Source organism: Saccostrea cucullata, unplaced genomic scaffold (assembly GCF_032062105.1).
Source record: "Saccostrea cucullata isolate Sc308-1 unplaced genomic scaffold, CSIRO_AGI_Scuc_v1 ctg323, whole genome shotgun sequence".
Classification (NCBI taxonomy): Eukaryota; Metazoa; Mollusca; class Bivalvia; order Ostreida; family Ostreidae; genus Saccostrea; species Saccostrea cuccullata.
The window spans coordinates 287,506-300,150 of record NW_026931249.1 but is presented as its reverse complement, the minus strand read 5'-3'; the positions used below and the strand labels follow the sequence as shown (position 1 = coordinate 300,150).

The window sequence follows — 12,645 nt, the reverse complement described above, 5'->3', positions numbered from 1 at the left end:
CCTATAAAGATTATATAGTAAAAAATGAATTATTTCTTTGAAATTCTTCTTCTTTGCTCCTGAGTATCAAATAAACTTACAAAATGCATAGTTATGTTGCAAAATTGTGAATTTCATGACCCCTAGGTTGGATGTTCTGGTGTTAGGGTGGGGCTCTATTGATTATATAGTGAAATTGCATAAACTCTTTAAAACTCTTCTTTTCTGCACCTGAGTATTAAACCAACAAACTATGTACATAGTTAGGAGGAGGAAGGATGCCTCTTTGAGATTTGTGAATTTCAGGGCCCCTGGGTCAGGGCTACTTGTGTTAGGGCGGGCTTTAGGGTTTATATAGTGAAAATGAATGCGTTGAAAATCTTTTCCTTTGATCCTGGGTATTATGTTAATGATCTTAGTATATATTTATGTTGAAGAACACTGCTTCTTCCAAAAATGCCTAATTTCCAGGCCCCTGGGACAGAGGTACTTGAGAGGGGGGGGTGGGTCTGAAAATGATTTAATGCTTTGAAATCTGCACTTTGGTATTAATCAACACCATGATGAAATAAAATTTATAAAATTTCCAAAATTTTGAAAGATGTGGCCCCAGAGTCAGTGGTTCCTGTGGGATGGGGTGCACAACTGATAATGATAAAGTAGATATGCATTTTCTCTCTGTTACTGTGATCTACATGTACCTCTGGGTATCGCTAACTAAAGTAAGCATGCTGAGTTCATAATTAAGATAAGCAATGGTACCTCTTTCAAACTTTGTATTAAAACATGAATCAAATTCAATTGTTGGAAAGTTGTTGCATGATACTCAGGTGACCTATAAGGCCCATGGGCCTCTTGTTTTTATTCCTGCATACTTTTTTCAAAAATCTTTTATGTTTAGGAAATGATGCTATTTACACTCTGACAATGGACAAAAGACAAGAACTAAGAATAGATCTAGAGAGATTCTCTAGACAGAAAGCACATGCAACCTACTCCAGATTTTACATCGGGAACGAAGCTGAAAAGTATAAGCTGAGAGTAGAGGGATTCAAGGGAACCAAAGGTCTTGGTAAGAAGAATTTAATGTAATTAAACAATATTTACATAAAATATTTCCTATTTTGAATTCCAGAGAAATGAATTCTAAGTTTAAAATGCCACCAATAGGTTTAATTTACTATTGTCAAGTGTCCAGCCCTTCTTTAAGCCATCTTGCATCCAATAAATATTTTCTTCATTTCCTAGGAAATCTGGTTGTTGTTGATCAATAGATGAATAATACATTCAACATCAAAACAGCTTATATTTTTTGCTTTAAAAAATGAGTTTGAAAATTGTCAAAGATCAACTGTTATATGATCCTTTCATCAATGCAACGTAAGCATCAATCAAACAATATTTTATGTACTTCCACCCCCTTTTCATACCAAGGTTAAGAGATGAAATATAGCAGAAAAATTAAAATACACTTACTTAGGTTGTTTATTCATCTACAATGTTGCACCGGTTCATCCCACTTATAAGCAATGAAGGAAAACAATTTTTTGAGTTATTTATGAAAATGTAATTTTGAATGAAATAAATGAATCGCTGCAATGGGTACTATACATTTCAGTTTTGATAATTCCTATGACCTTTCAGATTCAGTGTAGCATACAGGTACCGGGTAATCCTTATAAAGATCAATCCCTTGGGTGAAATGTATAACTTTATACCTAGAAAGAAATCTCAAAACTTTAGTTAGTGAGATGCAAGAAATTCTCACAGATAAAAAATTCAATGAACTACTACATATGTGATAATTTACTTACGTATAATGATATAACAAGATTTTTTTTATTGATTATAATTATTATATAAATCACTGGTGGATATAATTATTATGCTGAAGAAGCAATAACAAAGTGGAGAGAGGTAGAGTGAGAGAGATTCTGCACACAGAAAATAATCAATCAAAGGATAAACGTATGTACTTACAGGTGATAGCTTTGGGCCGTACAGCAATATGAAGTTCAGTACTAAGGACAGAGACAACGATACAAATAGTGGTTCATGTGCTAAGGGCTACATAGCAGCAGGCTGGTTTGCTAGTTGTTTAAGCTGTAATCTTAATGGAGTATACAGAAAAAACTCCAAGAAAGATAGAACAGAACTGAATTGGTATAGTTGGGGAAAAACCTGGAGGTCCCTGAAGTCTGCAAAAATGATGGTACGCCCCAAAAACCATAATAAATAAATAAACAAAAATTTCTTTATGTATGATATAAAAATAAAGTTTATATTATAAACTTTGACAACAAAACAAGTTTGTTATTGGTATTACGAATTTTTGTGGGTTTTTGTGTGTCTTAAATAACATTTTCAGCCAGTCAAGATATTTAGTAAAGATAAATCAAAGCATTCTCTATTTGTGGAATGCATTACAATTTATATCTTGTTTATATTTTGATTTTTTTTATTCAAATGCCCTTCATACCTGTCAAAAATAGTACTTTTCAAAAATATGTTTATATTCAATATAATAATATTGTCAGCTGAGTTTAAACGAACAAAATTTTTTTAAATGCTATTTTTTTTTATATAAACATGATAAATAACGAATAAAATTTGAGACAAAACTTGAAATTTTTCAAAACAGATTAAATTCGTTTAAATGAAAATTTAAATTTTCATAGCGAATTTAACCGTTCGATATTGATATAAATATATAAAGTTAATGTTTAAAGGATACAATGTGTTACGGATGTACACTCATGTGATGTACAGAGATGTTTACACAAATTCTCCTCTGTATTTATGTCTTTGAATTGATTCAGATGCAAGTCCTTTGTTTATATCTTCATCACTTGATAGGATTAAAACAAATAAAAATAACAATTCAATTTGAAAATAAAATAAATTTACAACTGGCCATGTAACAAACTATCAACCAATTATATATATATATATATATATATATATATATATATATATATATATATATATATATATATATATATATATATATTTATTTCTTTAAAAAAATTTGTGAAACATACCAAAAAAAAAAAACCACGGGAGATCGCAAACGTGTCAATTTACCGAAATAAGAAAATATGTCATTCCTTTAAAAATACTTGTAATTTTATAACAATTACAGTATAACATATTTTTTTGCTAACAATTTCGGAAAATTGATACGCATGCGAACTCCTGTGCCAAAAACATCGCTAGTATCTGACAGAAAAATCCATATATTTTACTGTTGGAATTGTCTTTTCATTTTTGAACACTGCACGGTCAATTCTTGAACTGGGGCTTCATTTTGTTTGTAACCAGATTTTCCTGGAAAACAAATCATGAATAGATAGTAAATTTATTTAAAATTAGAATTAAATATTTAGGAATTAAGCACTGAATGATATTTTTTTCTTACTCCTCACTCCATCAACAAGTAGAAACTGACTTAGTAAATGTAGTTGTCACAATAAAGAAATAAACAATGTTAAGTAAAATTAGAAGGAAGCGTGTCTAATAAGGAACTTTAATTATGCCAATGTTTTTTTTTTGTTCGTTTATTATGTATATAAATCTTAAATCTACAGTAAACACATTGCTTGTTTTCATTTTTTTTTAAAAAAAGCCAAAACATTAATTAATATACTTTTCTAGGATATAAATAAACTGTATCATTATTACAGTTTAATTAATAAATTGACACTTAGAGACTATTTCCATGAAAAATTATAATTTTTTTAATTTCCTTTCGTAAAATTTTAAAAAGGTTGTTTTTTTTTTTCGATTTTCATAATCGGATAGATCTCATTCTATGGAATTCGTGTGAGAGGTACCGGGATGACTCATTTCTGCTTTTCGCTTTATGTTATAATTTCTTGGCCATTCATTTCCAATTCCTTGTACATCTAATGGACCTGAGTTGCTGACATGGTTGGGGAAGAGGAACTTTTACCCAACCTGTATGAAATGCAACCAAGATAGTCAAGATTCAGCTTTCCACTCTTAAATTAAACAATCTATTTGTATTCGTTATGATTACAGTAAATAATTTCTTACAATATACTATAAATTATACTAAACATTACTAGTAATGATATAAAAGATTGTAACCTGTTACTAAATTAAGCCAAGTGAAAATTCTAATAATTTGACAAAAACTGCGCAAGTCTAAAAAATTATCTCACCTGTATGAAATGCAACCAAGACAGTCAAGATTCCGCCATCCACTGAAATCCTGTCTATCCCGACCGCTCATTTTATACTAGGTGTAACTTCGTAGATTTACATCTCAATATTTGTAACTCCTTGGAAAGTTGTAATAATTACTTTAAATTTAAATTTGAATTTAATTACTATTACTTCCGACCTTGAGTACGTTTTAAACTTTTAAGGCACTTTTAAAATAATTTCCAATCTTTTGCATGATTTTTTAATATTATTTGTTGTAGCTAATTTATCCAAATATCTTACCTCTGGTCACTTCAATACTATTCTACATTTTTTATATTTTATATTATATTCAATACTATTGTTCCTTCCTCACCCTAACCAAATACATCTTTTCATAAACAATTAAGTAGCAGCTGCATTCCCATGATTTATTTCGTGGGACCATCCGGTTTAAAAGTTTAATTCCTATTGATTAGCCTCTTTAATTACTTTTGTCTGTAGAGCTCGCGTTCGTTATCTTTTGTCAGACTAAAAGTGCAAACTTAATAACATCCGTTTGTTCTTATATTTACTGCAATTTTTGTTATGATAAATCCCCCTACTGTCGAAAACTTGTCCGAAAGATGTGTTTAAAGACCATTTTAAGTTTCCCGGTCACAATTTAAATTGAAAGTTAATATATATTTCCATTTCTAAATTTTTTTCTCTATAATAACCCTTTGAAAGTAAGCGGAGTTGATTTCCTGATAATTCTGCCGGACTGTAAATTAGGCAGGTCGATAGGTCAGCAGCTAAGGAGGCCTAATACGCATGCAAAATTCGTGCGCATCTGTCTCTGTGTCTGACGCTAAGGAGGCCAAATATGCATGTAAATCTCGTGCGGCTGCCTTTGTGTTTGACGTCAGTGTGCGAGGACTATTGAAATTGGCATGGAAGTCCTCGTGTAATTTAAATCGATTGGTCTATATTCTTAATGTCTAAGTCTACAATTTTATTTCACAATGAAATGGAAATATAAGGAATCACTGTCTAATTTTGAGAGTATGCCAGGGACATCAACAATAGTGGGAAACATGGGGTAATTTTATCATACCGGGCATCGCCCGTTATTCAAATTATCCCATGTTTCCCACTATTGTTGATGCCCTGGCATTATCTCAAAATTAGACAGTGATTCCTTATATATATATATATATATATATATATATATATATATATATATATATATATATATATATATATATATATATATATATATATATATATATATATATATATATATATATATATATATATATATATATATATATATATATATATATATATATATATATATATATATATATAGCACTAAAAAAAAAAACAACAACACTGTATATCCCTAATGTCGGATCTACCAAGTAGATACAAGGTCACGGATGGAAATTTATATAAAGCACTAAAAATGACCAACGACACGAAGAATAAAAATTGTCAAATTTTCGGCACGCCCTGTCCCTTCCTCAGGACAAAGAAAAAAGTTAAAATGTCATAAGAACAGAGGAAAAAGAAAAACAAAAAAAAAACAACTAGCACTACTACTAAACACTATATATTTACAAACTTAGTTACATATTGATTTGGAAATTTTTAAGAACACTATTAAAGAAAGAATCCGGACCGCTATGAAATGCGTCCGGTCTATTGGGTATAATCGGGTGAAGTGCGATTTACATAATTGAACGAATTAATTATGCTAATTGATTACGGCAATCAGTAAATCGTACATTGTTTCAAAATGACGTAACTATACTTGATAAAGAATAATCAAAGAAAAATAAAAATATAGAAGGGGCATTTTAACATATGAATCATGATCTATCATAAATTTTAATTTGAAATGTTTTAGGACTAATTATCGGTAAAAAATAAATAATAATTGATTAACAAAGGCGTAAGGAATACATAGTTATGCGGGTTGTTCGAGAGTTGGTAACGCAAATTAACTGTAGAGTTTACACTTAATTGAGAGAATAATCTTGTTTGGTATCATCAGGAATCGGGTCTAGTTTACGTTCATTCTGGTGAAGTCATTCAGTTTGTTAATACCATGACTTCAATCTGTGCATCCAGAACTTTTCTTTGCTTTTTCTCTGAGCGTCTGTCCATCTTGGGTTATGGTCAATCACCACTACTGTCATGTCCTCCCATTTGTGACCGTCAAGGTTGAAATGTTCCCCAACGGGTTCATTGAGTTTTTTGGTCCTAATGGTCGAACGGTGGTTGTTGACTCTCCTGCGGAGATCTCCTGTTTCACCAATATACTGTTCGGAGCAAACTTTGCAACTGATGAGAAAAATGCAGTTGTCATAGACAGGACAAATTTCCTAGCATTTTGTAGCTGCGGCCTGTAACAGGGCTGTTAAAACTGTCTGTGTCAGTGCTGTGCTTACAAAGAAAAACTTTCCTTGCCACAAAGAAATACGCACGCTACCTCTCGATTCTCGCCTACATTTTGGAACCATGTAATTCAATATAGATAGCAATTTGGCCATAAAATTTTTGTTTAGTACAAAGAACAGTTCTATGGTAATTGATGAATTGTCTTAATACCAGCGCTAAAAAGTAAATTATCCATAATTACAGCTCTTGAAAAAAAGGGGGGTAGACGATATTTTCCATTGAAATCGAAGTTTCAAGCATCACCATATTTTGAAATAGCTAGGATATGATTAAATGATTCCATATATGTTTTCTAATGTCTTAGCCAAATAAATAAAACTTAAATATATCAATAAAATAGAATGTTTCAGTTGTAAATCGCTTTGATATTGGTGGAAAATTAGCATTTTTATCGTTTTTGTCAATAGACATATGCCCCCCCCCCGCCCCGTGTCACACAAAAAGCTTTGGCATGAATTCGTGAAATAACATTCCATATACCTGTGAAAAGAAATTTTTTGACACGAGGGGGAAAGATGTTTTTAAAATATTTTACCAACATGTAAAAGTTATCTCTCTTTGTTTTCCCAAATAAGAAATGTTTTATGAAAATCCATATAAATATATATAAAAAATATTTAAAATTCATCGAATATTTAAACTTTTTGACTTGGAGGTAGGCGGAAGAACAATACCATGGTTCGCAGTTCTTCTCTTTTTTAATATCGTTTTTTAATTATCTATTATATATATATATATATATATATATATATATATATATATATATATATATATATATATATATATATATATAATAATAATATAATATAATATAATATAATATAATATATAATATAATACATAATATAATATGATATAATATGATACAATATAATATAATATATATATATATATATATATATATATATATATATATATATATATATATATATATATATATATATATATTGTACACCTATTTACTGCACATTATTATATTACTAGGTAAATAATGTACATAATCATATTACAGTGTACTAGGTAAATAAAAATTCTGTAACCTTTTGTTTACGAATTAATTTTGGGTAAATGCTGTACACTGAGATGGTACTGGGTAAATACTGTAAACAGAGTTAGTAAAATGTAAATTCTGTACACTGAAACGGTATTAGAATAAAGTTATAAGTAGGAAAATACCAGCTTTACACAGTGTTAGTACTAGATACATGTAATTGTAAATATCAATTGAACACTTAACTAGTACTTGTTAAATACCCAGTACAGGAAAATGGTGTGCATACCGTCCATAATATTAGTATTATGTATATGCTGTACATAGAATACATTCAGTAACAGTCGGTAAATACGCTACACAAAGTTAGTACTAAGTAAATATTGTAAACATAGTTTGTACTAGATAAATACTGTATTTAATATATATATAATTTAGTTAGAGGCAGATAAGTTTTGTACATTCAGTTTTAGATGAAACATGTGCTTTATATTGGGGGTAATTTCTCTTTATAAAATATAATTGTGAGAATAAATTAAAAACTGATGCAGTTTTATAACTTTTTCCTGTGAATCTTCCTAATTTAGAGACAAAAAAAAGATATTTTGTCACTGCATACTATATCAGTGCATACTACAGGAATGGGTTCACTTCCTACAGGAATGCCACCACCAATGATGCCCATGTTTCCACCTCTTATGATGCCTTTTGGTGAGTGGTTATCAAGTTTGAGCAAATTTGACCAGGCAAATGTCTTGTGTGTGACTTTTAAATGATTACATGCATGCTTTGTCTTGAAAAAAAATCCTAAGCAAATATGATCATCAACTGTTTTTGTACTTGTCATTAATTTTTTTTACAGAAATGCCTGGTTCTTTCTCAAGTCATGTGACCAGGCACCTAGTATATACGTTTAGTTCACCTAGTAATAATGATAGTTCTTTGACATTTATTATAATGTTTACAGTTACTATAAAAGAATTGAGATGTGTTTGCATGTTTCCATCAAAGTGCAGATTGTCGCAGACTACATGTACTTATATATACCGTATCGGTAATAATGCATTCCTCTTGAATTTATTGTAATTATAAAAAAAACACAATACAATGATGCATTTCACTGCAGATATTTGATTTTCTTCACTTGACCATTTCTACATTGAGCAATAAACAAATTGTCATTTGTATCTGTACACATTCCCCAGGGATAACTCAATCCACAGTCTATGTAACGGAGGAACTGTCCATCCTGGTCTATGGTGTGGACACAGTTATTGTTACCATCAGCTGTAAGGATGTGACTCTGACTGTCTTTGGTGATTCCTTGTGGACTGAATGGTTTATTCTTTGGAGCAGGAGTATGTCCAGTGTACCTGAATCTCAGTCTCCCAGCCTGATTCACCACCACAACTGCTCCAGCTTTCTCATCAGACACACATATATCCAGGTTCTTGTTCTCAGTAATGTATTTATATTCAATTACGAAATGACTTATAGGTGATGAATAGAGAGATTTACCTTTATCATCAAACCGAATGGTTTGTTTCTTTGTGGAGCCAGTGTAACGGACAACTTTCGTTTGTTTGTTATCATCCTTGTACATGATAACAAGGAAGCCACCGGAGTAGGTACAACAGACACCAATAGGTCTCCAGTTCCGTAGTCTGATCACCTCCTCTATCTTCTCTTTCTTCACAATGTTCACAGTTCTATCATTGTAATCAGCATAAACTAGATCTCCACTTTTTGTCACTGCTATGTTCCATGGTATTTTACCTGACTTGGTTGTGATTGACTTGAGGAGTGAGCCCTGATTGATGCAGAAGAGTTTTATGGTGCTGTCATATCCACTTGTCCAGATTTCTTCATCACTCACACAGGCCACATTGTAAAGATCTTCATACCTAGTGTCTATGGTAATGTCAGTCTCTGGTTCATCAAGCAGCTGTTTGACTGGGGGAGAGGATCCAGCTTCTGGTGATTTCTGTGTTGTCTTCATGATGTAGCCATGTTGATCGGTTATTAAAGAATTTGATGATAAAGATCCAAACATCATTTTAAGTTCTTCTTGGATTTTTCCTGGAAGGAATTTCGGTAAAGATAGAATAATTTTGTGTGGAAGATTTCTGTATATGTATGCATTAGACTTGACACTAAATATTTTTGAAATGTCATTGGTGTCTATTGCAGTTTCAATTGAATTGATTTCATCCTTGATGTCAGATTTTGTCTTGTTTATTTCATCCAGATGTTTCTGTAGAGTTTGTAACTGTGTGTTTTTCATTTCATCAACTTCAGCTTTAAGTTTCTTGACAAGTCTGTCAATTTCTCTGTGCCAGTTCTCTCCATGTTTTGTTATGGCTGTTGAGAGATCCCCATATTCCTTTTCTAACTGACTCATTCTGTTTTGTACATCAGAGGCAATGTCCTGGTAGGTTGGATATATTGTATCATTTAATTCACTTCTCTCTTTAATAATAATATGCTTTTGTTCATCCACAATTCGCAGAATTTTAGATAACTCATGACCTAAATGTTGATTTGATTCAATGCAGTTGATGCAGAGAGGGATGTCACATTGTTTACAGTACATTTCACATTGTTCTTCGGCATGAGTTTTACATGAAGGGTAGAGAAGAGTGGATTTTCTGTCTTTGAATTCCACAATTTTATGAGGTTTTGAGAGATCAGCAGAGAAGTGTTCTCCCACACAGGGCTTGCACAGGTTGACAAGACATATATCACAGTGCATCTGTACTACAGCGGTCTCACACAGGTCACATCGCATCACGTCCTGGGCACTGGTACGGGGGTCCATTATAAAATATTGTTTCTGAAGCATGAAAATTTCATTATTATTAATTATACATTTTTTAACTGGGTTTAAGGGCAACAATAATTGAACATTGTACTAAAATGTATTCCAGAGGCATTTTCCATGTAAACAAATTTTGCTTATGTATTTAGGCACAATTCATTTCGATAGTAAAGTCATTCTGCTAAATATTATATACAACATTCATTGAATCTTTGTGTCAAACAAATATTGTTCCCTTGATTAAACCCTGCAGTATAAATTTTCACAAATTGTAAAATTAAATTTAGAAAAAAAAGTTTTATTATGTTTATTACCTGGCTTCAAAAATGGTGGCCGTCTCCTGTCTATTGATCTTTAGTAACTACGCACACTGATCAGGTGACCCACTTACCTGTGTAACAAAATATATACCTGTCAGGTGTTATACTTCCTGGTCTACAGTGGAGATTTAAACATTGACAAAGCTGCAATGTTCCAAGTTTTTATGACCCCTTTGAAGAAGGAAGGGCATATTGATTTTCTGCTGTCAGTGGGTTGGTCAGTTGGTCGGTCTGTCTGTTGGTCCACCACCAGTTTCCATTCATTTTCTTCACAGAGGTTGCATATATTGAAATGAATTTTCTATATATATTTATCATAAGAATCTCAACGTCGAGATCTGTTTTGGGTATAATTGAACAATTTGAACAGTTGTATGCCTCTTATACTTATAAGAATTCCAAGTATGTGCAGTTTCCGTTCATTTTCTTTACAGAGGTTGCGCATATTAAAATGAAATTTGGTACAGAGATTAATTATAAAATTTTCTATGTTAAGTTTAGTTTTAGGTATGATCAGACCTTATCGGCTAGAGTTATGCTCCTTGGAGGCATGGACTTAGAAATATTAAAATTATTTGCAGTTTCTGTTCAATTTCTTAGCAAAGGTTGGACATATTGAAATGAAATTTCGTAAAGAGATATACAGGTATCATGAAAATATTTAGGTCAAGTTCTGTTTGGGTTACGGGGCAATATTGGCCAGCGTTATGCCCCTTGGACTTAGAAAAACTTCAATTAGTTGGTGGAAGGGTGCCTAGTAATTGTTTTACAAATATCTCTTGTTGTATTATAAACATGTATTATTGTGGTACTCTGAACTTCAAAGCAACTCCACACCTTTATTGATTTTATTCACCATGCAATAGAATTTTTTTTTTTCAATTTTCGATGTAAAATGTTGATGAAGTTAACATGCCAGAATTATCAGAAGATATCTCTGAAATTCTTATACTTCTATCATTTAGTGACATGCACAATTTATTCCAATTTCTGCATAATACATTGAAGACACATGCAGATAGACCTGCACTTTTAATTATTTTAGTATTACACTCTTTGACATCAAGCAGAAACTGTTGATATTATTGTAATAAGCATTGAACCTTGTATAAAATTATGAAAACCATGGTTTCTTTTCAAAACAAAAAGTTTGGGAAAATTATCTGTTGATCAAAATGAGCTTGAATGCCACTTAAGACATTAACAATTTTTTAGAACAGGGAGGACAAGAAATGATAAAGCTGACATCATCAAGTCTTGTGAGTTACTCTTAGATGTTGAAGTAGTGGACTTCACAAAACAAGGTTTTATTAATCAGTATGTGCGTATTTTTTTGTCAGGGAAAGAATTGTGATTCAGGTGAGCATTGTGGACTGTTTTGCCAATTCATTAAAGACCATCTTTTCCCCTATTTCCAGGCATGCCTCGTCCTCAAAGCAATCTTTGTGAGCTGTCTACTGAGGATCTGAGGAAGATTGAGGGACAAGAGAGGGAGAACATGGAGGCCAGGATTCAGTGGTTGAAGGACATCCAGGCATTAATGGATGGAGCCATGGTGATGTTCAATCAGTACAACACAGTAGCAGCTCAGTTAAGATACTCAAATAAACTAGATATCAGCTCAGTGAAGGTACTCAAATAAACTAGATATCAGCTCAGTGAAGGTACTCAAATAAACTAGATATCAGCTCAGTTAAGGTACTCAAATAAACTAGATATCAGCTCAGTGAAGGTACTCAAATAATCTAAATATCAGCTCAGTTAAGGTACTCAAATAAAATAGATATTAGTTCAGTTAAGGTACTCAAATAAACTAGATAGCAGCTCAATTAATTAAGGTACTCACTTAAACTAGATATCAGCCCAGTTAAGGTACTCAAATAAACTAGAGGTGATGGTCAATCAGTACAACAAAGTAGCAGCTC

At 31.8% G+C, this 12,645-nt stretch overlaps 1 protein-coding gene across 1 annotated transcript in view; it reads left to right on the top strand.

Annotated features, from left to right (window-relative positions):
• Positions 1-12,645, top strand: part of LOC134231938 (fibrinogen alpha chain-like) — a 55,819-nt gene that overhangs the window by 5,669 nt on the left and 37,505 nt on the right. The window contains exons 5-6 of the mRNA XM_062713891.1: positions 881-1,051; positions 1,962-2,095. Of these exons, the coding sequence (XP_062569875.1) occupies positions 881-1,051; positions 1,962-2,095 (305 nt within the window). The remainder of the gene's footprint in view (positions 1-880; positions 1,052-1,961; positions 2,096-12,645) is intronic.